Source organism: Carassius carassius, chromosome 8 (genome assembly GCF_963082965.1).
Source record: "Carassius carassius chromosome 8, fCarCar2.1, whole genome shotgun sequence".
Lineage (NCBI taxonomy): Eukaryota > Metazoa > Chordata > Actinopteri > Cypriniformes > Cyprinidae > Carassius > Carassius carassius.
The window spans coordinates 6955384-6982595 of NC_081762.1; the positions used below are offsets into that span (position 1 = coordinate 6955384).

At 35.8% G+C, this 27212-nt stretch overlaps 3 protein-coding genes across 3 annotated transcripts in view; 2 read left to right on the forward strand and 1 right to left on the reverse strand.

Moving 5' to 3' along the window:
- The window catches only part of stpg1 (sperm-tail PG-rich repeat containing 1), a 382184-nt gene that overhangs the window by 326255 nt on the left and 28717 nt on the right, over nucleotides 1-27212 (forward strand). The window lies entirely within an intron of this gene.
- On the forward strand, nucleotides 614-17573 carry fhl3b (four and a half LIM domains 3b). The gene is made up of 7 exons (XM_059555807.1): nucleotides 614-737; nucleotides 9982-10197; nucleotides 11869-12043; nucleotides 14469-14638; nucleotides 14967-15153; nucleotides 16827-16990; nucleotides 17022-17573. Exons 2-6 carry the CDS (start codon nucleotides 10042-10044, stop codon nucleotides 16973-16975), a joined length of 837 nt encoding a protein of 278 aa, XP_059411790.1. The 5' UTR covers nucleotides 614-737; nucleotides 9982-10041; the 3' UTR covers nucleotides 16976-16990; nucleotides 17022-17573.
- Nucleotides 21171-25014, reverse strand: LOC132145089 (E3 ubiquitin-protein ligase TRIM39-like). Its single transcript, XM_059555808.1, has 6 exons — nucleotides 24463-25014; nucleotides 24214-24309; nucleotides 22721-22888; nucleotides 22493-22631; nucleotides 22321-22347; nucleotides 21171-22154 (listed from the first exon to the last, which is right to left on the reverse strand). The coding sequence occupies exons 1-6, from the start codon at nucleotides 25012-25014 to the stop codon at nucleotides 21610-21612; spliced, it is 1527 nt and encodes a 508-aa protein (XP_059411791.1). The 3' UTR covers nucleotides 21171-21609.

The following is a 27212-nucleotide window of genomic DNA, read 5'->3' on the forward strand; positions in this document are numbered from 1 at the left end:
TTGTTTCACCTCTAGATGTAGCTGTCTGTCAGGATAAAGATTTGTATTTTTTTTTTTTTTTTATAAATGAATAATATGTTAAAAAGTCAACATATGTTAAACCATATGAGGGTTTCTGCAGGTGACTTTTAGGCCTTAAAAGTCTCAAATCAGAACAAAAATAATCTTAATTTCATACAGTTATGGCATAAAATTTTGCATGCATTGCAAAAAAAAAAAAAAAAAAACTTTCTCAAGTCTTTTATTATTTTTTGCCCCAATACGCATATCTAGATATTCCTAAATAAAGGCTTTTAAGTTAAAGTAATAGGGATCTGTGCATACTATGAATTGTTATTAAAACAAGACATTTACAATTAGAGATCATATTAACATATTCTTCCATTCAATTTATTCCTAAGATATCTTTACCTGGTCTTAAATTTACCTTGATGAAACCTGCAGGAATCCGGTCAAATGTTGTTTTTTATCTGTCTAAGTGTTGCTTTAAGAGTGTGTGGGGTTTTTCCATAAAATTCACATGTTGGACATTGGCTGAGGAATCAGCTCAGAGCAGCTGAAGGTCTGGATGGAAGGTTTGGTGTGTCAGATGTGGGCGGGCTGCGAGTGCAAATGTCTCGCTCAGTGGGAGGATCAGCTCTGTGTGACGTGCTTCATGGGAAAAACTGCAGTAACACCACAGACAGACTTTACACACTGTGCACAGGGCCAGATCAGCTGGACTCTTCAACACCACGGTAAGACCTCAACTACTTACTGTAGTATAGAAAAAGAGCAGAATTCTTCACTTTTACAAGCTAAATAATAATGTCTTCTAATAACTTCGAGGGAACTCTTGTTGTTGTTTCCTGATGTATTAGTTTCAGTGGAGAGCCTGAGATGTGTTTGGTGTATTTGATGTATTTACAGATGATCAAGGTCAATGTATTTATTTAAATGTTCATTTTATTTATTAATCATTTAAGTACTTTTTTTTTCATTTTGTATATTTAAAATTTTTGTTAATTTCTTGTTTTGTTTTTTTTTACTAAAATGTACGTTTTCACTAGTACTGAAGTTTTTCACTAGATGTTCATTTCTTATATATATATATATATATATATATATATATATATATATATGGACCTCTGGTTCGAAACGCTTGTTAAAACAGCACTGATTTCACGCTGTTCATTTCCGCTACAGTAATTACTTTGTAATAAGCTCAAAGTAGTACAGTAAGTTTACATTTTCTATAAAACAATGACAGTTTTACTTGACCGTGTGTGTGTGCGTGCGTGCGTGCGTGTGTGCGTGCGTGGTGCATGTATGGCACCCCAGGGGCTCGGCGACAAAGGCAGCATGAAAAGGGAGTTATTTTTGTCAGGAATACAGGCAGTTCTCACAGACACACACACACACACACCATATCTCTCTCAATTTTCACCAGTATAAAGATGGAATTTGTCCACACTTCTATATCACTAGAGTCTTTTCTCATTCACAGATTTCCTCTCCAGTACTTACATCACTGTGTTGATATCAATCATAACATTGTATATTTAAATACACCTTATTAAATGATTACCAAATTAACCCTTTCATGCATGAATTATGATAACCTCAGTCAGGATTTTTTTCCTATGTGTTTTTATTGCTCTTGGGGCATGAAAAACAAGAATTGATTTTTATTTTATTTTTTTACACGTTTTTCAAAGAGATCTTCAGATGTCCACTTGAGTGGACAGCATGCGGTTGGTTTAAACTTAAGATATACTGTATTAAATATAAGACAATAATCAAACAGATAAAGTATGTGAATTTAACAAACTAATCAATGCAATTATATCAAATAATGTGAAAACTATAAAATATATACAAAAAATATAAATGCAAAATATTGCAATGGCTTCATACAACTTCATACAAGTTGCACTTCATGTATCTATGATATCAGAACATGAGAACGTGATTCCATCAGAATTTTCTACAGCCTGTCAAGGTACAACTGTGGAAACCACTCCTCCAGTGCACCAGAGTATGGAGATTTACCCTTATTAGCTGATAATTATGATTATGTTCAAGATGGACATGCACATTTCTATCATAGCCCTCCTCTGAGAAAACCTAGCGATACGTTTTTTTCAATCTCATCTGAAATGATCAGTGTTGGGGGTAACGCATTACAAGTAACATGCATAACCCATTCAGATTACTTTTTTGATGTTACAAGTAAAGTAATGTGTTACAAGTAACATGCATTACCTAATCAGATTACTTTTTGATCTAACAAGTAATTAACTACAAGTAATGTGCATTACCTAATCAGATTACTTTTTGATGTAACAAGTAAAGAAACGCATTACAAGTAACATGCATTACGTAATCAGATTACTTTTTGATGTTATGAGTAAAAAAACGCTTTACAATAACGCACATTACATAATCAGATTACTTTTTGATGTTATGAGAAAGGAAACGCATTACAAGTAACATGCATTATGTAATCAGATTACTTTTTGATGTTATTAGTAAAAAAAACGCATTACAATAACATGCATTATAAAATCAGATTACTTTTTGATCTAACAAGTAAAGTAATGCATTACAAGTGTCATACATTATGGAAGCACATGACTTTTTTCGATGTCAATGAAAATTACATTCTAATAATACAAATACATTTATTTACAGTAGAAAAAGTCAATGCATATTAAGTTTTTAAGTTTTAAATTTCAAAAACAATATTCACATTATAATTATGAATTGTAGCTGAAATATAGCCATTGCATGCATGACGTCCACTACAGTGGACATGTGATTAATCAGAGTTTTCTCTCAATCTAAAATCAAAACTAGGAAAATTTTACTGTGATATGACTCATTAGATATTGCTTTATGCTGCAATATTTTGTCTCCTAGGATAGAAGGAATGGGTGGATATTCTGGAGCAACTTTGCATGTCTGACTGACCCTTGGCCATCTTGGTTTGGAGGGGGAAAAAATTGAAACACAAAGGCTTGCCACTTGGTTGCAATTTATAGGATGATGCACCAGGGTCCAATGAAGAGGCTGATGTGCAACTTTGCCATAAAAACCCGTGCAAATTCAAGAAAATGCTTTTTTAATAGCTGTCCACTCTAGTGACCACTATGCGTGAAAGGGTTAAAGTACAGTGTACTTTTTATCCTAAATCAATCAGCTCTACACTTCTAAATGTGGACAATTAGAAATGATAAAGTTGCTTTAAAACAATGTGGGAAAAAAGAACAAGAAAAAAAAATGTCCACTACGCTTACTCTGGTATTCCCGTCTGATATCATCAATGTAGTGCCACAATACATTTTTAAAAGTAACATGTTTTAAATGAATACTTCTATGTAAATATAACTTGTTTTGCACCGTTGACCATGATATTATCTTGAAAGAACTAAGAGTGAGGATCAGATCACTTAATAAGCTTTAGTGTTTGAAAACATTGGTCTTTGAGAATTAATCCACCAAAATAGTGACTGCTCTGAAACTGTAGTTGACCTGAAGGGAATTGTGGTGCTCATTGCTGGTGCACATAAATTTAAGGGGTTGCAGATTTGTGGACACTCACTATTTCTGAGTAAGATTCATGGAGCCACAGTTGTCGAAATGATGAAGAGCACTTTCCACTACGAGCTGGATTTATAGACCTTACCGTAACTTTAACCACTGGATCTGCATTGATTAATGATGTTTAAAACCTTCTGGATATTATTTTGCTGTCTCTCTCCTGGGTGTTAATAAATAAGTTGCACTGTCTTGCAGATGAATGCTATCCAGGAACTGATTTATTATTCTCAAAGTATAAACTACAACAATCCTAATCTTTCTGTTTTTAGTTTTGGTCATTTGAAGGCATAGTCCACCCAAAATGAAAATTCTTATATCATTTACTCACCCTCATATCATTCCAAACCTGTAGGATTAACTTAAGATATTTTGAAGAATACTGGTAACCAAACAGTTTTGATGCCCATTGACTTCCATTGTAGTGTTTTGTCCAATTGAAAGTCAGTGTTTGGTCATCCAACTTTCTTCAAAATATCTTCTTCTAAGACTTACTCTCTACAGCAGAACACACACAAAATATATATTTTGAAGAATTCTGGTAACCAAACACCTTTGGTTCCCAATGACCAAAATACAATGTAAGCCAATGTGAACCAAAACTGTATGGTTACCAGCTTTCTTCAAAATATCTTCTTTTATGTTCTGCAGTAAAAAACCAAGTCTTAGAAGAAGATATTTAGAAGAATGTTGGTAACCAAACAGTTTTGGTTCCCACTGACTTACATGAACAAAAATATAATGGATGTCAATGGGAACCAAAATTGTTTAATTGTTTCAATTGTTTAAATAAAAAATATTTCAAGGTTTGAAACAACATGAGTAAATGATAAGAAGATTACTTTTTTTAGGTGGTCTGTTTATTTTAAGGTGATACTTAATTTAACAGACATAAACACATTTTAAGAATTAAGCCTAAAACCACACTTTTTAAAATGATTATAATTTTCTATATTTTCTTATTAGGTGCATAATCAAATATGCATAAAAGTCTTCCATTGGGAATACTTTGATATACAAGGGGGAATCATTTTTTTTATGGCACAGTCATTTGAAGGTTAGAGTCCAGAGTACGTCACCACCACAGTAACTCATTAAGTATTACGATGGGACCACATGCTTGCAAACAACATTTGCATAGAATTTGTATTTGAGCTTATTTTTGTACTGCTAAATCCTGCAACACTAACTTTGCCGCCTTTTTAAAGAACCGCCTTATTTGGTTTCATTGTAATGGCAGACATGGATGGAACATGGCATTATGGGAAGGCGCCAGTGAGGTAAACATGATGCTTGTTTATGGAGCAGGGTAAATATGCCTTGTAAAAGAGTAATTAAGGTTAACATCAGCATTCATTCTGTATCCTCAAGCCAACTGCGGTGTCCGCACTCGCACGCCTCTGTTTTTCCGCTATCTAAGTGTATGATGTCACCAGTGACTTCCAGGCGTGCAGTGAGTTTGGCACCAAATTGAATAGTTTCCACTCTTATCCTGCAAGGATGGGTGTAAATGGAGGTGGGGGGCTGTGACCACATAATGTTTTTGGTTGACCCAAAAACTGGCTTGTCTTTCTCCATGAGTAACTGGGAGAAATGTTGGTCTTCTAAGAACTCCCATCTGGGTTTTCTCTGCCTGGAAAGAGTGGAATGTGCCATTTTTAGGCAGAAAAAATGCCTTTGTATGCCCTTTTTGAAACCACCAGATTCTTCCCGACCATGGCCCTGACCACAGTGGCATTCCCACAGGGTGGTGCAGGGCACAGAGACAATAGCTGGAGACATGCCAGTGAAGAGCACTAGACTCACAGACACACACACTGTAGTGTAACAAATTAGTTTTTCAGACAGCTTTTAGAAAATCAAGGCAACTATTTTTTTGTTGAATTTGTCTACTTAAATATTTTTATTAAATATATTAACTTAAATTGACTTAAACTTCATGATGTGTTCTGTTTTTTTGTTTTTTTTTTTATTTACAGAAGATTTTCATTTTCCTGAAAATGCTAGCTCATGGTATTGTTTTGGGACTAAAACTTACTGACTTTGCTCACACAGGGTGTAACAACAGATTTTGTACTTTTTGGATTTTATTTATGTTTAATCAGCCAAAAATTGCTACTTTCTTCTTCTCTTTCAGTTAGTGCAGATTTTTCGTAGGCCTCATTGATCTGAGCTTATGCACCAAAGACTGAATTCATTTGGTGATAATGTACAATAATGAGAGATTTATGATTTAAGAGCAATTTAAGAGGATGGTCATTTTTGACTAGGAACACTGTTTTGCATTTTCTGCAGTGTTCTGGCCAATATACACTGTAATTTTTGTATTGTTTAAATATTATTAAAGTATTTATTAATGTTTTAAATTAGCTTTCTTTTTTTTTCAATTTTAATTTTAGTTAATGTTTTCGTTTTTTGTGGTTTCGTAATTTTAGTCTTATAGATTTTTATTTTTATTTTTAGCTATTTAATTTTTATTTTAGTTTTGGTCATTTGTAATACTTCTACATTTAGGTTTCAGCTAGTTGCCAAGACATCATTTGTAATTCATATTTAGGTTCATATAAATTAATTTAAATTTATAAATTAATTAATTAATTAATTGTATCATTTATTCATTTATTTTTATAATTATATTTTAATAATATATAATAATATATAATATTTTTATATTATTCAACTGTTTTTAATAGTTTTAGATAGGAACACTTGGATAACATTTAAATTTATTCAGAAGACATTCACATTAATCCAAAGTGACCAACAACTGAAAAACAAGCAACCTTTCAACTAAAAAGGGGGGAAATTATGCATTCAACCTTTCATTTACATGACAAAAGCATATTGGGTGCCTGAAAACAATTTAAAGTGAAATTAAACAATATGCAAAACTGCTAAAAAGTAGAAGTTGGCTCTCCAGACTGGAATTTACACTTTATCCTGCACAAGTTTTGATTTAATTACAGTTTGCTTCATTTCCCAGAATTCTTTGTTTTGCTTGTCTCATTTTTATGTTATTCATTCCAAATCTTTCTCAAAATCCCAGTCTGATGTTTTCAGCAATGAAAATTGTCAGAAATACAGGAATCAATAGCTATACTAACTCTTAAACGGTGTTTTTTTTACATATTTTATTAAGAAATTAAAAAATAATAATCTTTATAGTTTGCTTAATTACATAGAATTCTTAGTTTTGCCATTCTCCCTTTTCCCGCTGTTAAGAGAAGCACTCATTTTATTCCCAAACCTACAAACTGACAGACTGAACATCTGTCAGAAATATGGGGAATGCTAAGTTTAACTACAAGTTTACACGAGGACAAGTGGACATGAAGCAATTTTGTGGTACTCTAAATCTGGGCTAAATTTAAAAGCCACAAACAACACATTTTAATGTGTGGATGGATTCGTTTAGAATGACTTCAAAATGAAACAAAGCTTTAATATTTGGCCCGCAGGTGTTCAATATCAATAACTTATTTTGCAGATAGACCTCAGGAAACAAATATCTACCAGAGCGCACACAGACACACACACACACACACACAATTTACCAGCTGGTTAATTTTTCACACACTAGTTGGAAACTTTTGCAGTTGCTGAACAACATGTTCTATGTGCTTCAATAAGTGTGAGTGATTTTGTGTAAAATTAAGGATTTATAATATTTTCTTCTCATAACACATGCTGCACTGAATAAGTTGGACTCCAGTACACTGAATACCTGTGGAAACCACATTCAAAGAACGTTTTTGTTGCTCTAATGTTCGGTTTTACAGACCATTTAGCAGCGTGTTTCTTTGGCGAGCTGCGGCTTAGGAAATATATGAGGTGGAACCAGAACAGAGACGCCTTTCCTGGATTTGCCATTGCAGGGGTCTTTGGAAGTCTGTACTGTTTTGAATGGGCGGCATCATGAATCTAAGATCGTCTTGTTGATAAAGTGTGTGCATGTGGATCAGAAAATATTACTTGTTACGCAAAGTCGTTAATCTGCACCTTGTGGAGGCAGGTTTAATCATGTGGGAACGCTGTGGAATTTATTTGATTAGTTTTTCACCGACGTTCAGCTTTAGATGGCAGGCTTAGGTAATGGAGAAAGTTATGAAATCAGGTTTGATCTTTAGTAGATAAGGTAGTTAAAAAGATTAAAAAATGTGATTAAAAAATGTGATTAAAAAAAAGTTTTTGTTGATTGAATATTAGTATTGGTGGTTTGGTTTGAAATTCAGTGAAAATCGGATTTTTGTTAATGCATACCAGCCTGCGGATTTTAATTATTTTATTTTTATTATTCACTGTTTGACTAATTGCAACCGGTTCATATTTAATTAATCATATTTAAGGAAAAGTAGAGGTCTGTTTAAATTTTCCAGGTTTTTATTGTGCCAGGTAATACTATGGCTCGGCCCAGACACTCTTTTGTGAGACGCTGTCTGTTAAAATGTGACATGTCTAATATAGCGAGACACACAGACTCTGGTATGTTAGTGTAGTGGGAAAGTGTCACCTATGATCTGAGAACTGGGCTACTTGGAATGATTCCCACATTCCCTTCATCTTTCTGCAGACACTATACATTCCACAACACTTACACATTAGTCTCTCTTCCTTCTGTATCTGTGAGAATTGTTTTTTTATGGATGAGTTGGACCAGACAGAGAACTGATTTGTGAATCTTTATTTTATTTGTTTATTTATTGTTTGTTTGTGTGCTTTAAGTTTGCATTTTCTTTTCTTTTCTTTTTTATGAGTTGAACCAGTTAGTGAACTGCTTAAGTGTGCATATTTCATTTAATTTTATTTTATGAGTTGGTACAGTTAGTGAACTGATTTAAGTGTGCAGATTCTATTCTATTCTATTCAAATGATGAGTTCAGTGGTTGGTTGGTTGGTTGACGTCCAGAGTGAGCTAATATTCTATATTTTTATATATTCTATCATTGGCACAATGACATGGTTTGTCACTACATAATTCCCATATTTCCATTTGTAATTTTTTGTATTAGTTGTGCTGTCTTAGCTAGTATTGTAAAATGTGGAAAAGAATATGACAGTGTGTCCAAACATTAAGGAATGTTCTGTTGTTTATATCAAGAGTCACTCAGTGTCTTGCACTGTACTGCTATCACCATTTCTTGACAAAAACAATATGGTTTTAAAGGAATCTGAGCGTGATTTATAACTACGTCCAGTTTACAGGGCCGTTCGCTCATTTGTGGGTGAGAACAGGATGTGAAAGAGGGGAGACCGTGCTATCACTTTCATAAAAGGAAATTCTGATGTTTTCTTACCCCTGGGGAGTTTTACATCTTATTAGATCCGCATGTTCTACAATCAGAACGACTCCCACAAAGAATGCCAGAGCAAAGCAGGAATCACAGTGGGACAAGAGATGCAGGCAGAGAAAAACTACACACTTTATGGAGTTTGCCATTTACTTGTTATATTGAATTAATACTGTATGTTTTTTATGGGTCATTTAGGTGTTCAACCCTCTTCATTAGAAATTGATACCCCCAAAATAAACAAAATAAAAGGTTAAAAGGAATTAAATGAAAGCAGCTTCTCTTGTGATAACGACCGAATGAATGTACATTATTCTGCTTATTTCACAACTATGAATTTTAACATTTTGAAACATTCATATGAATTGAAATGTTCATTATGTGAGAGAAAAATAAATAAATCACTGACTGCGGGTTAAAATCTGACTAGTGTATTTGTTAATTAAATGGTTTTATCCAAAAACACTTTTTAAAAAATCCCTTGTGATTTTAAACAGATTAGTTAATCAATGCATGTTTTAGCATGTTGCTACATGCCTTTGCATTGACTTCTTCCCAACTTATATATTTTCTCATTGAATTTCCAGTTTTGCTCTAAAATGCATCACATTACAGAAGTTAAATTGGATTGTGAATGGCATTTCAGTTTGTAGAGAGGAGTTTAGAGGCGATTTGTTAAGTTTTCACTGTGGGAATCTGTTTATTCTCACGCTCTGTTCAGGACACACACATTTATGATCACATATTTAGCACACAAATAAAATGTCCTCTTGTTTCCCCACTGGATCCTGATGACTGTCTTATCCTTTTAATCAGCGATAGCAGACTAGACTCGGATCCCTAGTGTATCTTTTGGCAAACTCTCTTGCTCTCTGTCTTACTTTCATTCTCTCGAACCCACACAGAGTAGGCCCATTTCATTTACATTTACTCCAGTCATTTAATCAGAAACCTTCAGGCCTACTGTAACGAAAGATTTACCACTGATTACAAACCCAAACAGATTCATCTTTGAATTGCTCTGCATTTCTTTCTGATGTGTAAAGACTCTCTTTAGAACAGCTCACAGTTAATTACTCAGTGACAACTTTTTTCAAATCTTGTTTTGCTTTAGGACTAAAGTGCATCTCAATCTGTTGACTGTGCTGTATGAGTCAGAGAGGAGCGGAGCGTCATGTCGGAGCCGTTCGACTGTGACAGCTGTAAGGAGTCTCTGTATGACAGGAAATACATCCAGGTGGACAAAGTTCCCCACTGTGTCCCCTGTTACGACCGTCTGTACGCAAACACCTGCCAGGAGTGCAAAGAGCTCATCGAACACAACTCACGGGTGAGTGTTTAGGGATCAGCATCTATGAGACTCATAAAAGGTTTTTTTTACAGTTACATCATGATAGATAGATAGATGGATAGATGGATGCTTGCTGATTGCTTTCTGTCCACTTAAATTATTAAGTGTTTGTGTTCATATATTTTAGGATTGTTCTTAAGTGAGTTTACACACAGAGGAATAAATTCACTACACCATTTTCAGGTGATGTGACTCATTCATCATAGATTTGCATCCTCACAGCTGGTCACGGTCACGCGTGACAGATCAGTGAAACAGACGGCCAATGAAAACAGAGCAGGCCGCAGACGCCACAGCGCGCCGCTCACTGTCTGAGTTATAGATCCACTGGGAGAAATACACACTACATAAATACTAATACTCGCTCGCTCTTTTTCTGTGTTTTCCTTCCTCCTTCTTCATCATTCATCTGCAGACGTGATGATTTGTGGGTCATTTGGCTAAAAGGACATCATTTATTATATGACAGGTTTAACACAGTTTGAACTGCTGTGAATCGATCACATGTGAAGGACTGTTGGGTCTCACAAAGAGTTTTGGTATGCTTGCAAAACTCTCAAAGAATCTCAGTTTGATTCGGTTCGATTTTTGTTTGAATTTGATATAATTCGATGAGATTTAGTTCAGTTCAGTTGCATTTGTTTTGCTTTGAATAAGATTCCATTTAATCCAGTTTGATTCAGTTTGATTCCTCTTTGAATCTGATATTCTGTTATCTTTGTTGTGATTTGTATTCGATCTAATCTAATTTGAATCAGTTTCGATTTGAATCACTTTTGAAATTGATTCTGTTTTATTTGATTTGATCCGATGCAGTACATTATTGTAAATTTGGAGAACCATGTAAATGTAACTATTTTCTATAGGCTACCATAATATGTGATTCAATTTGATTCGCTTTCAATTTGATTCACATTTGAGTCTAATTCACTTTTACTTGAACTGATCCAGTTCAGTATTGGTCAAACCGATTTTATATTTCAAATATATTATACCATGGCGTACCATGTAAATACAATGGATGAATTCCAGTGTCAAAGTATCTGATCACATTACAATCTGATGTATTTTGATTTTATCTGATCCAGTTTGATCCAAAGCCGTTTTGATTCAACATCTGTGAGAAACAGCAAACCGTCACCAACATCAACAGATCTGGTGTACATAGAGACGGTGAGATGTGTCAGATCTAATGTCTCACATGTTTACTGGAAGGCCTTGAGTGTGTAAAACACGAGAAGCTTCTGTTCTGTGTTCGGTATTAATAGCCGTCTGATCTTTGAGGGCTTGGATCAATGGATGGTAGTAAAGCATGTCTTTTTATTGCGTAAGGGTCTCAAACCATTCCTTTTTATGGTAGTGGAAATGACAAGAGAATAGCAAGATCTGTTTTTCTTCAACTTCCTGCACAACCAGCTGCGTCAACACATTTCACCTTTTGTTCAGCTGTGCTGTGATCTTTGACCCACAGTTTGATGATGATTCAATGGTGTAAAATGCACATTTCTATGGACTAACAGGTTCTAGTAGCCTGAAAGTCACAAGGGCACATCTAAATTCAATTAGTACCAAGTATTGCATGCTTTTAATGATTAAATGTAATTTATGTTTGAACTGACATGTATATGTTGCTGTGCTGTCTGTGTTCAGGAGCTGTATTATAAGGACAGGCATTATCACGAATACTGTTTCCGCTGCTCACGCTGCAACCGTTCGCTGGCGGATGAGCCGTTCACCTGTCAGGAAGACGCCCTGGTGTGTAACGACTGTTACTGCAATGAGTTTTCAACTAAATGTGTGGCCTGTGGGAAGACAGTGATGCCAGGTACTAAACACACATACATATGCTGTTTTATATACACTAGCATTTAAAAGATTAGAGTCCGTAAGATTGTTTTATTCAGCAACTACGCATTTAAACTGACCAATAGCGGCAGAAAAGACATTTGTAATGTTACTAAATATTTATATTTTAATTAAATGGTGTCATTTTGAATCAAAGAATCCTGAAAAAAAAAATCAGTTTCCACCAAAATATTAAGAAGCTCATCTGTTTTCTATGGAAGCTTATTTGTTCCATGGAATAAAAAATTTAAAAAGGTAATTGTGACTCTTTAATTCACAATTCTGAATTTCTTTCTCATGACGGCATGCTTACATCTTGCAATTAAGAATTTTTTCTCCGAATGGAAACCTATGACCTCGCAAATGTGAGTTTACATCTAACAATTCTAAGGGAAAAAAACAAAAAACGAACTTGTGAGATATAAACTCAGAATTGCAAGAATGTCTATAAACTTGCAACTGCATGAAATAAACAAACAATTCTGTAAAAAAAAATGAGATTTGTGAAATATGAACTTGGGATTGTAAGCAAAAAAGTGAGAATTTTGTGATTTAAAAAAAAAAACGCGTAGCAATTACATTTTTTAATTATTATTATTCTGTAGCGAAAATGCTCTTCCATAGTTTTCAACATTGATAACAAAAAGGTTTCCTGATCATCAAATCAGTATATTAAGAATGATTTCTAAAGGATAATTTTACACTGAAGACTGGAGTAATGATGCTGTAAATTCAGCTTTGCATCACAGTAATAAAATACATTTTAAAATTTATTATAACAGAAAACAGTTATTTAAAGCTGTAATATTATATTAATATAAGTAGTAATAATATTTCTACTGTATTTTTAATCAAATAAATGCATGAGACTTCTGACTTCTGAAAATCTGACAGGTAGATAGATAGATAGATAGATAGATAGATAGATAGATAGATAGATAGATAGATAGATGTAGTCCTTCAGGAAATGAAGTTGAAGTGTTTCTCACTCTGCTCGTTAAAGCAGAGACTGAGTTAATGAGTTTTGATTGGGCCTCAGGGTGTGGCAGTAGAGATGTGACAGTGTGATTACAGACACGCTCAGCTGAGAGAGAAAAGCCTCAAGCACACGCCTGCAGGCCTGACGCCAACACTCGGGTGTTACATTACCCATAATTACACTCCGCCTCCTGCCTCTGTCTCTCTAGAGCTTTTTGGAGAGAAGTAAGAGACGGGGAAAGTTATAAACGGATAAAATTACAAACTCGAAATGACAGATCTCTCCTCCCTTGTTCATTCAAAACTGACCGGCTGTCTCAGTCCCCCGCTGGGTCATTTTCACGCCCATTCTCAGTCATTAAACACAGATCAGGTGAGCTGTTTTCCCACCAAACCTGTATGTTGCATCTGCGGCTTACATATTTCCAGACTCCACATGCATTTTTATTGAAGTACCAGCCATTGTGCCATTTCCAGCCTGCGATTTTGGCACGCCTCAAACAAAACTCCCACACAGGAGGCTTTTTCGTAGATCTAGGGCAGTCCAGATGTACGCATAGTTGTGTGGCATGCAAAACATCACGTAACCTTTAGCTTTGCAGTTGCTAGTTACTTATCGGATGTGATCGGCCATCCGCAGCACAGTAAAAGCACTTAAGGAAAACCTGTGTAGTGAATAAACAGGTGAGGCTGTTTTTCAGAGGACATCTATTGCAGACAGGTAGAAGCACATTCCCTGATTGTGCAATTAAGCAACAACATAAAACATGAGGAAGCTATGGAATGAGGTTTAGCTCTAAAAAAAAAAAAGAACAAACAGTTTTATGGGTTTTTTATTTATGTCTGTTATCTTTGAGTCTATTCTAGATGTTAGTATTTTTATAGTATTACTTCTAATTAATATTCAGTTTTAGCTTTTATTTTATATTTTCAGTTTTAAATTGAATTTTAATTGAAGTTTTATTCATTTTGTTAGGTGCATTATATTTTTTGTTGTTGTTTTAGTCTTAGTTAACCATGACAATCACTGGACTTGAAAAATTACAAAAAACATTAATATTAAAAAAATGTAAAAATATAAAAAAATATATTTACGAATAATCTTTTAGTAATTTTTATAAATTAATTATTTTATTTATTTATACATTTTTTTTTGCAAAAGTATCTTTTAAACTGAGTAGATGGTTGTTTGTTTTCTTTTACTTGGATTTAAATAGTTTTTTCTTGTTTTATCAAATTTATCTTGTTTCAAGAAATGTAAAAATATTTTAACTGGAGAATAAGACAAAAATAATACATGTTAAGAATTTTTGAAGAGCTCCCATCAGTTAAATGCTTTGCTTAATGTAATCAATGTCTTCCCGATGTAGACAATGTGTTTAACAGTTTGTTTTTTAGATTTACATGAAATGATTTCGATCTCTCAGGCTCCAAGAGGTTGGAATACGGAGGCTGCACGTGGCACGAGGAATGCTTCGTTTGTTGTGGTTGTGAGCAGCCCATCGGCGCCCAGTCTTTCATCCCAGATAAGGGCGAGTACTTCTGCGTGCCCTGTTACGAGAGACGATTCGCCCCACGCTGCGCCCACTGCAAACAGGTGAGATCAATACTGGCAAGAAAGGTTCTTCATTGGCACTGATGTTTCCATGAAGAACCTTTGAAAGGTTCTTTATAGTGGAAAACGGTTCTTTAGATCATTAAAATGTTCTTCACACTATGAAAAAAAAGTTTCCTTTAAGAACTATTTAATGAAATTTCCAAAAATGGTCCTATCACTGCACTTTTGGAGCCATTATACCAGAGTCCAAACTGTACATATCATAATATACATTTTTATATGGAGTATTTTTGGTATTTATTCCATTTCCAATCAAAAATCATATGCCAGTGAATTAAAGTGTTTTTGTCTTTCTTCTCTCTTACAGATCTTGGTTCAGGGTGGTGTTACATATAGAGACGAGCCCTGGCATAAAGAGTGTTTCCTGTGTACGGGTTGTAAAGTGCAGCTCGCCGGACAGTCTTTCACAACACAGGGTGAAGATCCATATTGTGTGAAGTGCTTCAGCAACCTGTATGGCCAAAAATGCTCTGCCTGCGACAAACCCATCACAGGTCAGTGTGTGTTAGTGTGTTCCTCGTAACAAGACTGCTCTTTTTTACCAGTCTCTACAGCTGCTAACAGAAACGCTTTGTCCAAAACAAGAGACAGTTGTTACAAAAGCAGGGTCACGGGTTTGGAAGCAGATGCTTCGTTCCTTCACAATGTTGAATCAGTCTGAAATAGTTTTGCTTGTTTGTTAGGAACTCGAGAGTCTAAATCCACTGGGTTGTGAACTATCAAGATGGGGTCAGATATCTAGAGCGTTTATGCATAGTCATCTTTTGTCCTTGCCTGTTTACACCATATTTGTAAATAGGGGAAATAAGGAAAGTTTACTACAGTATATTACTGTTTATGCATGCAGTGGAAGTAGCGTGAAGCCAAAACAACTAAATCTCAAACCAGTCAGCGACAGTAGGTCTACCTGTAATAAAACACGAATCAACATCTTTTGCATAACATCACATTGCTGTGCATTAGTTAGGTTCACAAAATGGTATAATGGCTCTAAATCTGTTACTTCTTTGGTCTTTTTTCTGACGGCCATGAAAAATAATGATTTTTTTCTTATCAGATAATGTTGAAAGTTATAACGTTAGTTTCTTTCAACATTATCTGATAAGAAAAAAATCATTATTCAACCTTGTGAAAATTGCCAAACGTAGCATTATTTAGCAAAGCTAAATATTCTTCCGCAGTCAACTTGTAGTTTTATGCTCAACTGCTAGAAGGCCAGAAGTTACAAAGTGTAAATGAAAAATTAAAAATTAAAATTAGGCTACGTTTTACTCACCCCCAAGGCATCCTATGTGTATATGACTTTCTTCTTTCAGACGAATCCATTCAGAGTTATATTGAAAATTTTCTTTGATCTTTGAAGCAGTTTCATGGCAGTCAGTGGGTGTTGCATTGCTTCAGTCCAAAAAACGTGGAATAAAAAGCAACCTTCCATGAAAAAAAGTCTCACACAGCTCCGGAGGGTGAACAAAGGCCTCCTGTAGCAAATCGATGCATTTTTGTAAGATAAGTATCCATATTCAAAATGTAATAATCACTAGAATCTAGCTTGCGCTCATAGTTGTAAACAAAGCAGTTCCGGGGGAATTACGTATGAGGTCAGCTTTGCACATGTTCCACTCATGGAAATGTAGTGGAGAGATAATTGGTGTAAAAGGATTTCAGTGTAAGCCAAGAGGAGCCTGGTTTTCCTTTGCTAAAGTAAGGAAACATTGCTTCTATTGATTCTGTAAACAAACATTGGTTTTAACGAGACTCACCAGCACATGCTCAGCACAGACCTCATACATCATGCTTCTGGAGTTGCTTCTGTGTACACCTGTTGGAGAAAGCTAGATTAAACTGATTATTACGTTTGGAATATGGATATTTTTTTTACAGTAATGCATCGATTCACTACAGGAGGCCTTTGTTCACACTCTGGAGCCATGTGAGACACTTTTTTTTTTAATGGAAGAGTGCTTTTTTCACTTCTTTTGGACTGAAGCACTGCAACATCTGCTGACTGTAATGACAGATATTTAAAGATTAAAGATTTTTTTATATATAACTCTTTCTTTCGAAAAAAGAAAGTCATATACAATGCCTCAGGGGTGAGTAAACTTGTTGTTTTAGAGATTGTGGAGACCACTCAACAAAATATAACAGCTCTAAATCTTTTCCTCAGGTTTTGGAGAAGGGAAGTACATCTCATTTGAGGAGCGTCAGTGGCATCAGCCATGTTTTAAGTGCTCTGAATGTTCTGTGTCTCTGGTTGGAGCAGGATTCTTCCCCAATGGAACAAAGATTATCTGCAAAAGCTGCAATGCCAAATAAGCCACACAACTGCTTCTTTAAAATGTGCTTAAAACTGTTCTTGAACAGACCTTTGTGTAATATAAATACATTTATGAAACATCTGACATCATTTAAACATGAAATGTATGATGTACATTAATGTTTTGGTGTTGCATTCTCCCAAATCTGGATTTAAAAAATCTCTTATATTGAAGGATATGTTTGATCTGGCTGAAGAATTTTAAACTTTAAATTAGAAACTCAAATCATTTGAACCAAGCATGTGTACAGGCCAAAGGCTTAGTTTCCTGGGATGTTGTTTTTGTCATTAGCCTTTTGAATTTACATCTGAGTAGTTTTCCATGTGTTTGCATAAACTTCAGGCCTTTAAATTTCCTCCAACAGCAACATTCCTCAAAAAGATTTGCATTTGAACAAAATACACACACTGACCCAAATGATTGTTAATATGGGAAGGCCTGTGTTCAACAAGACGCAACGCTCATTGAATCATTTAATGATGCATATTGACAAAAAATGTTGTTTGTTAAACAGTGAATTTTACAGTGCACTTTTTTAATGCACCAATGCATGCTTTAAATAACTCTCACATTAAATATTTGCATATTAATCACTATTTATGTTCCTTTCAAAATAATTTTTTTGATGATTTTTACAGATTCTTGATGAATTTTTGCACATGAATGCCTTTTGTGAAACTGCTCCTACTGTTCTATTCCCTTTCATAAAAATGTTTGAAACAAAATGACAACTTTCAAATATCATTTGAGGTTCAGTCAGGTTCAATAATTAATTCTTAAAGCATGGATTTAACTAACTAATTAATATGTTGTGGGAATGAATTCTTATTATTTTCTTACCACGTCATTTACGGAGCTCCTTACTTTAACGCTGAATTGATGTAAAAAGACGTAAAGGTTAATTTAATTCTTCATATATCATACCATCCTAACATTGCTAAGAACTTTCTGTCTCCTAACAGTAATGGACAAGTCCTCCATGTGAAGTTGATTCTAATAATTGATTTTAGTTATGCTTGATTTTAAATGTCATGTGAAAGATTTATTTTTACTTCATTCTTTGCCCTTTTACTAAATGCCAAATTTCTGACAAATGTTTCTTTCCCAAACAAGGGCATGCAGCACCAAAAACATTATGATGGAACATGTAATTTCCTAAAATGATTGATGCCAGAATTGAAACACAAAGAGCAGGAAGTACAGGCAGTACCTAGTTTGGGTGAAGTACTGAGATAGCAGGTCAATACTAAAGCAATGTCACACCAATCACTGTTCTCAGATTTTCCAGACACATCCAGTGGAAAATATGGGCTGATGGAGACTGTGATCCTTACAGGGAGAGCTCTGTGTTATTAAGGTTTTCCAGGATATGTCTTTATGATATTGCTTTAGATACAAAATATCAGATTAAGTGTCTGTACCTGCTCTTAAGTGCATTTCTCTAACTCCATATTTCTTTATTTTTGCACAGTATCTCAGCATCACTATTCATAATTAATTTGACAGATTTGAAGTAACCACAATGAAAAATTATTTTAGTTAAGTTAGCTAGAAAACATATTCACTAAAGAAAGGTACAACTTTCATCAGTTTTTTTATGAAATATATATTGTTAGTTGTCATGCTTTCATGCAATGAAAAACTGAAGTCATTGCGTTTTTTTTTTTAACGATGACGTTCTCAAGTTAAATTTATACGTTGACTCTAGGGGTCAAACAACTAAGAATCTGGGTGTGATTGACCTTTAGTCATGACAGAGCAGTAACTAAATCAGCATAATATCATCTCAAAAACATTCCAAAACATAGTTGTTTTGTTTCCAGTCAAGACTTGGAGAAACTTGTTCATGCCTTTGTCACCAGCAGGGTGGACTACTGTAATGGTCTCCTCAATGGCCTTACCTTCATCCAGAACACTGCTGCCAGGATTCTGGCTACAACCTGAAAATCTGAGCATATCACACCAGTCATTAGGTCATTAGGATTGGTTTTAAAGTACTTTTACTCGTTTATGTATCACTCAATGGCCTATAGAGCCTCAGACCACTCATTAGGATAAACGCTGCCTGAGATAACTGCATGTTCATGGATTTGTTTAAAAGGGGTTATGTATTGATACTCAAAACCATGGTAAGCACTGCAGCGATTGGCTGGCGGCAATGTAATGAGATCATATAATGTACATTTTTGACAACAGAGACATTAGTTTATTCCTGTAACATTTATTTTAACATAGTTTAAGTTACCAGTAAAATATAGACTATAAATTAAATGATCAAATGGTCAGTAATATGTTCACACGATATGTTGTGACTGTTAGACGAACCGGGTATCCCTCGCTAATCATTCACCCTCCTTATCCCGTTGTGCCACTTGTGCCGCTTCTTGACATAAAAATTATTTAATACACTTTTATATTAATGGTAAGGTACTTTACAATCAGAATTGATTGGCAAGCAGCTGCAGTTACTACTGTTTAATGCGGTATTGATTGCCATTGGTTAATGTTTTCAATAAAAAGCAACCTATCTACAATGAACAGAGAGAGAGAGAGAGTTAGATACAGAATATGGTGGGGAAGCAACGTAAAAAAAAAAAAAAGGCACCAAGCTTCTCGTCAGAGGAACTTGAAGTTTTGCTGGACCTTGCCACCAGGTCGGAGATCACACCCCTGTGGTCCACTATAACCTGTGCGTTTATGGCCACATATCCCTTTTGCGATATGTACGCCTGATCAATCACTGATGGATTGGCGATAGGGATGAGTGTGCCATCCACCAGGCCCAAGACGCTGTCTTTGATTCAATACAAGGACACGTTGGATCGCTGCCATTGTTTGTCACTTACTGGACACCACCATGCTTACCCATTTATAGATCTTAGCCATTTAGAGTTAAATTGTTTGCCAGATTTTAATTATCAAAAGTGATTGCCAATTTAAACGCTTAAGTGACATTACAAAATAGCCTAGGCTAAATTACCACCATAATAGTTCTGATACCACATAAAGTCAACTTCATAAATAGGCCTGTATACATTGCGAACATATTTTACTATTAGTCTTAAAATGTCCATAACATAAAATCATTGTTGAGCCACAGCATTGTCAACATACCATAGTTTGACTTGTACTGCGCTGCGCTGATTTCTAAAGACTGCTGCACAGTGGCGCCGACTAGCGTCTTGAGCTCAAACAACGCTAAGAGAGAGTTTACGAATGGTCCAGACCAACCTTACTAAAGTGTGACTTACAGAAGATATACTTAGCGTACGAACGTGTCGGGAATTGTGCCATAACGTTAAGAGAGAGGTTAAGGAATAGGTTAAGAACTACTTAGTGATAAGAACGTTTTGGGGAATCGGGCCCTGTTGGGGACAATCTTGCTTATATTTCTTTAACTTACCAGTGAGTATCAGATGTGTCCACAGGGATCTTTGAAAGGCAATAAATATTCTGTTGTTTAGAGGTTGAATGTTTCAGGTGTCCATATTGTTGTTGACCAAGTTATTGTCACTTTCTTTGAATCTCTCACTGAACTCCAGCATGCCTTTTTTTGTACTGAACCTGATGTTTCTATCAGCTTTATCTCAGTTGCTTGTGTATATAGCTTATACAAGTGAACCAAAGAAGAAATATTTGTATAAATTTAAAAACGTCTTTTGTGATCCACAGAAAAAAAAGGATACTGTGGCTCTTGATACATCACAAAGACTTGCGTCATAGTCACACAGGATGTGCACCAACAGTTGAGTGGATTGCAATATTTTCTGTGCAGTTGTGTAACTGGTCTGCTAACTAAACCACCATACTCTGCTCTTACTGATGGAATGTCAAATGAGTGAAGATTGGCCACCAGGCTGTGTATTGGCATCTATAGTCTCCTACACCATAATGGTCAGTCTTTTAGTTTATTTGTCCACACCAACCACTCAAGTTTAGAAGTACTGTTAAAAATGTCTTGCTCAATCTATACTCAACAGTTCAGTTGTTCAAGTGTTTTCTTGTAAATTAAAAAGTAATCCGATACTAGTTACTTGAAAAAAATGTATCTGATGTAACTTGAGTTACTTGTAATGAGTTGTTACCCTTAACAGTGAATATCATAATATATTCAGATTCGCAAGCATAACAGTTATTGATACGTGATTAACATCAACACAAAATCAAAATGCAAGAAAAAAATATATACAATATATTGCAGTAAATATTTATTAAAAATGATATATTTTTGCACATTTTTTTTAATGCATGCTCCCTTGTAATTGAGGGCGGTCAATGACCTCTAGCAACCTGTCACTCAAATAAGATCACAGCAACAGCAAACAAAGATCCAATTCCCAAAATGGACAAAATCAAATCCTGCTGTACATTTGTCTTGTTCTATATAAGCTGTGGATACACATCACAATAGGGAAGAAAATGCTTATTTGGTGTTCCACAAAAAGTCACAGTTTTTGACCAACAGAAAGAGAATGACAGCAACACAACTCTTCTTTTAGAAAAGAGTTTCACAAACTTCAGAGGCATAAGGCCATGCCATCCTTCGAGAAGTAACAAATTGATAATGTTTTAAGAACTTTCATGTAAAAAGAAAAACATTCATTTAATCTAAAACTTCATAGAGGAGTAAATTCATTTATTGTAACAGACTGGTGTGATGATTAGTGGGCTTGAGTTTTTCCCTTCAATGTTTAGATCTGGGCTAAAGTATGGATAGAGTTTGTCAGTGAAAGACTGACCAGTGTAAGAGTAGATATGAGAGCTGGACTCAACATCATAAAAGGAGACCAGACCCTCCTCATAATCCACAAACACACCGATCCGCTGTGGCTTCACTTTCACAAACAGAGAAACGGGAGGATCAGAGAGAGCCGCATATTCATAGCCATTCTTCAGCCACACAGTCCAGTATCCATTACTGGGATTCAGTGTGATCTTTCCCTTCCTGGTAACAGATTCTCTGGCCACTCCTAACTCCCATCTAGTCTTTTCCTTCACCTGCACCTCAAAATAAAATTTTCTTGAGAATCCCTCTGTTCCTAGAACATTTGTATAATTATCATATCTCTTTCGGTTGTCTGGGAGTTTCTGCCAAATGTCTCCACATCTCACTTGTTTTCCATCTTTGGACAGGATGAGGATTGGATGAGCTGTATCAGGATCCAGAGTCACATCCACTGAGGAAACGTGGAATATGAATCACAATTTACACAGACAATACACACATTACACAGATTTTATGAGGATGTCTACAACAATTAATCAATTTTCAATCAAATTGCTGTGCAGTATGAAGCTGTATATGAATGTAATCTACTGTAGTTCAGACAGCACACACTGTACCTGCATACTGCCGCATCCACTTCAGCTCTGTAGACACATATGAAAATAACACATCTCAAGATCTTTTAAATATTTTATGTGTGGAATTATACAAAAGCTTTAAGGTTACATTTAAAGAATTGTGTACAACAACATGTTTTTTTATATCAGACTAATGTATTTATAGATGTACCCGTTTGTGCGAGTTTCTCATGTAGATTTTCCTGCTGTTGAGTCAGAGCTCTCCTCAGAGTCTTCAGATTCTCATGAGTCTTCACACTGATCTCAGGCCAGTTCCTGGTGTTTTTAAGGCTGCATAGGGATGAGGAAATCTACAGCAGGAGAAAGGAGAAATCCTTCAGCATTGGGAGTGTTCTGGTGTCATATACTGCATTATCATTGATCAGAGATGTTCACTGACCTGTAGGAGGTGGAGGTGATCTTCAGTGTGTGAGAGCTGCTCCAGCTCAGTGTTTCTCATCTTTAGCTCAGTGATCTCCTGCTCCAGATCTTTAATGAGCTCTTGCTCCTGTTTCTCTGCTGCTTTCTGCTGCTCCTCCATCATCTCCAGCACTTCAGTATAAAATCTCTAAGGCAAGAACCAATGATACTTTTGCTTCTACTTCAGTGTTTTTAGGGGGTCTTCAAAGTCCCTCAAGTAAAGTATTAAACCTTGTCCATTTGCACAGAATGATTTGTCAAATCATGTGTTTTGATTAGGAGATACTAGGTGATATCTCTTTAATATCATCAGGTAATTACAGTGATGTTGATATTTAGAAAACAGCACAATTACCAGTGTGATATCGCTATAACAATTTGAGAAAAATTATATTTTAGACAAATTATAGCCATTTAATGTGTCTCTATTTGCTCAGATGAACAAGTTTCAAACAACTGCAATAGTGGTGATTCGTGTCCTGAATGAATCACTATTTTTGAACGAATCACTTAGTGAGTAAGTGAGTTAATTAAAATCAGTGACTTCATACCAACAGTGCGATTTCACTATCATACTACAATTCAATAAACCAGGTGCCAGTTGTTCAAAAAATTTAATCTGGATCAGAATGATCTGGATTTGTAAATCCCATGATTTGCAATCCAGGATCAGGTACTCATCCTTTTGTGCTTTGTTTATCAAAGCAAAAATGGATTGGATAACCCTGATCCATATACACACTTTTTCAAATGTCCAAATCAGGATTACTAGTGCTCTATGAAGCCCCTAATGGGACATGGTGATGGTGATGCATTGCATTTACAAAAATAACTACTTCTGACTTTTCCATCTCTGATGATTGTACCAATGTAATTTACAATCAGTGATAAAAAAATATATATTTTAAATGAAAAATATTTTTGTTTGATATTCACAGCTTTTTGGGGATATATTACATGTTACAAATGTTGTATTTTTTTGATCAGTTTTAAAGTTTTATTACATTTTTGTTCCTGAAATCCAGTCTTCTGCTGGGATGAGAATAATCCAGTTTTTCTTGGATCAAAAGTATCCCAATCTTACTAAAAGGTTTTAAACAACATTCTGAGGGTTAAATCCAGATCAAAACCAAGATTGGATTTTGTGATCTAATCCGAATTCAGAATCTTTTTTTTTTTTTTTTTGAACATCCCATTTTGAAGATTTGATCCAATCTGATGGCCAACATCCAATCAGATTACTTTTGTATAACTGGCCCAAGTCAATTGAGCTAATTAATCTAAATAAGTGACTTGTCTTGAATGAATCAAAATAAGTCACTTGTCGTCATCCTCTGGGGTAAGGATGTATCCTGTAGAAAGAGTCACTATAAAATCCCCACTACTAACACAGACTGACATTCTGTCTGGAACAAACACAGACAGGGAGAGAGCAAACTAATATTTAAATTAATAAAAATATTTTAAACTCACTTTTCTGACTTCTGCTGAGTGTTTGATGTCTAGAATCTTCTTAATTCTGTCCTGGATCATCTGCTGCACATCTTTCTGTGTCTTCATCAGCTGACTCTATAGACAGAAAAAAAAAAACACAGACATACTTTTGAAAAGAGATTTACTGTCTTTTAAGAAAATTTACAATATATTTGACAATTACACTTTTTATTTCATATGATCAATCAAATTAGGCTTTTAAAAATACATTTTGTAAATAATTTCTACCTTCTTCTCTTGACTCTCTTCTTCTAGAGGAACAGTGTTGTGGTTCTTGTGGTCTGTCGCAGTGCACATCAGACACACACTCGTCTGATCATCTCTACAGAACAGCTCCAGAGGTCTTTCATGTTTCTGACATATATAGTCCTCCAGATTTCTCACAGGATCCATCAGTTTGTGTTTCTTTAAACCTGCCACTCTTAAATGAGGCTGCAAGTGATTTTCACAGTAAGAGCTCTGACACACCAGACATGACTTCAGAGCTTTCAGTTTTCTTTCCTCACAGAAATCACAAAGGACTTCTGTTTTATCTTCAGGACTATTCTTTTTATAATGATCTACGACCTCTCTGAGTGTGGTATTAATCTTGAGATCAGGTCTTTGCTTGAATGTTTCTTTACAGTATGGACAGCTGCAGGTCTGACTGTTGTCCCAGTGCTTATTCACACAGGTCTTGCAGAAGTTGTGTCCACATGGAGTGCTGACTGGATCAGTGAACACATCCAGACATATAGAGCACTGAAGCTCTTCAGTCAGTTGACCACTGGAGGACGACATGACTAGAAAGAGAAATTCTGAAGATAAATCACATATGCTAGTCTAAAGTTCAGTACACTTAAAAGACAAATTTGGAAAATTATTATTTAGAGGATAATGACTGAAACTGAAACTACAGAGAGATGCCGAACTCGCTTGCATTCTAATAAACAGGTATGCATCCATTCAGCTAACTGTATCTATCCGTTTATTTTGTGAAACGATGATGTCTTGTGTAAAACGCAGACAGACTAGCTCTCATGTATAGTATAATGTAAATCCACATTTGTTCTATATCTAGCTGGATAAAGTAGCTTCAAATGCAGTTCACTATCTTGTTCGATATCATAGTATAAACGTAATTATAATTATTAACGAAAGGTGACCGTGTTTTTTTTATACATATATTACTACTAGCTAGATGGAATATTGATTTGATAGGGGTCTGATAATTCATATATCTCTCCGTTCGAAAAGACGTGATTGTCAAAATACTAAGTTAGAATGAGTGCGGAATGTGGGGAGCGACAGAGCGCGTGTTCCAATGAACAACAACTCCCATGAGCCCACGCTCTTTCCCGACGTCATCAAAGTACGTCTTTTGTTATTATTTTGATTGAGTGACCCCTGGTGGCCAAAAATCCCATACTGTACGTTTAAGAACAGGGATACCATGGTCCTTAAACCAGGCACTGGTAGCTTTGGCACTATTTGCAGGTGCCAAGTCCTGTTGGAAAATGAAATCTGCATCTCCATAAAGTTGGTCAGCAGCAGGAAGCATGAAATGCTCTAAAACTTCCTGGTATACGGCTGCGTTGACTTTGGACCTCAGAAAACACAGTGGACCAACACCAGCAGATTACATGGCACCCCAAACCATCACTGACTGTGGAAACTTTACACTCGACCTCAAGCAACATGGATTGTGTGCCTCTCCTCTTTTCCTCCAGACTCAGGGACACTGATTTCAGAAGGATATGCAAAATTGACTTTCATCAGAGAACATAACTTTGGTCCACTCAGCAGCAGTCCAGTCCTTTTTGTGTTTAGACGCTTCTGACACTGTCTGTTGTGCAAGAGTGGCTTGACACAAGGAATGCGACAGCTGAAACCCATGTCTTGCATACGTCTGTGCGTATTGGTTCGTGAAGCAAGCTGACTCCAGCTGCAGTCCACTCTTTGTGAATCTCCCCCACATTTTTGAATGGGTTTTGTTTCACAATCCTCTCCTGGGTGCGGTTACCCCTATTGCTTGTATACTTTTTTTTCTACCACATCTTTTCCTTCCTTTCGCCTCTTTATTAATGTGCTTGGACACAGAGCTCTGTGAACAGCCAGCCTCTTTTGCAATGACCTTTTGTGTCTTGCCCTCCTTGTGCAAGGTGTCCATGCTCGTCTTTTGGACAACTCTCAAGTCAGCAGTCTTTCTCATGATTGTGTAGCCAGACCGTTCTCATCCCAAGGCGTCATATACTGACCCTTTTGACATTTTGTCAACATCCTACGCACATGGCACCCTTTAGCATCAATATTTGACGCAGATAAATATGGGCCAGAAGGTGCCTCCTAGCGGTCTAACCCTAACCCTAACCCATAATCTGTGTCTCATATTGACGCTAGAGGGTGCCATATGCGTAGGATGTTGACGAAATGTCAAAAGGGTCAGGATATGACGCCTTGGGATGAGAATCCGTTAGTGTAGCCTACAGAACTAGACTGAGAGACCATTTAAAGGCCTTTGCCTTTAAGGTGTTTTGAGTTAATTAGATGATTAGAGTGTGGCACCAGGTGTCTTCAATATTAAACCTTTTCACAATATTCACATTTTCTGAGATACTGAATTTGGGATTTGCCTTAGTTGTCAGTTATATTCATCAAAATTAAAAGAAAAAAAAAATTAAATATATCGACACTCACCGGTCTCGAATCCCACGGAGGAGATTGGAAGGATACAAAAGAGGAGCGACGACAGTGAAGGACGAGAGAGGACGAGTGCTGGTATTTATTTTGTGCTTTGCTTTTGTTTGTGTGTGGCAGTCATCTGCGAGGGGCTGTCGCGCTGTTTTGTGTTTATTTTAATTATAACTGAGGGCCGTCCAGTGCCGCCACCAGGCACCAGGGAGGAGTTCACCCAGCTGGTGGAGGGCAGAGCGACAATGCGTCTGGGAACCGGAACAATTTTTTTTTCTCCTACCTCCCCTCTCTCATCTCTGTCACTC

What these genes read in the sequence shown, in the direction of transcription:
- fhl3b (XM_059555807.1), top strand. Translation starts at nt 10,042, where the DNA reads ATGTCGGAGCCGTTCGACTGTGACAGCTGTAAGGAGTCTCTGTATGAC. An exon ending in TGGGAAGACAGTGATGCCAG is followed by an intron (nt 12,044 to 14,468) that starts GTACTAAACACA and finishes TCGATCTCTCAG; the next exon opens with GCTCCAAGAGGTTGGAATAC. An exon ending in CTGCGACAAACCCATCACAG is followed by an intron (nt 15,154 to 16,826) that starts GTCAGTGTGTGT and finishes TCTTTTCCTCAG; the next exon opens with GTTTTGGAGAAGGGAAGTAC.
- LOC132145089 (XM_059555808.1), bottom strand. Translation starts at nt 25,014, where the DNA reads ATGTCGTCCTCCAGTGGTCAACTGACTGAAGAGCTTCAGTGCTCTATA. An exon ending in ATCACCTCCACCTCCTACAG is followed by an intron (nt 22,632 to 22,720) that starts GTCAGTGAACAT and finishes CTCCTGCTGTAG; the next exon opens with ATTTCCTCATCCCTATGCAG. An exon ending in TGAGAAACTCGCACAAACGG is followed by an intron (nt 22,348 to 22,492) that starts GTACATCTATAA and finishes ATGTGTCTACAG; the next exon opens with AGCTGAAGTGGATGCGGCAG.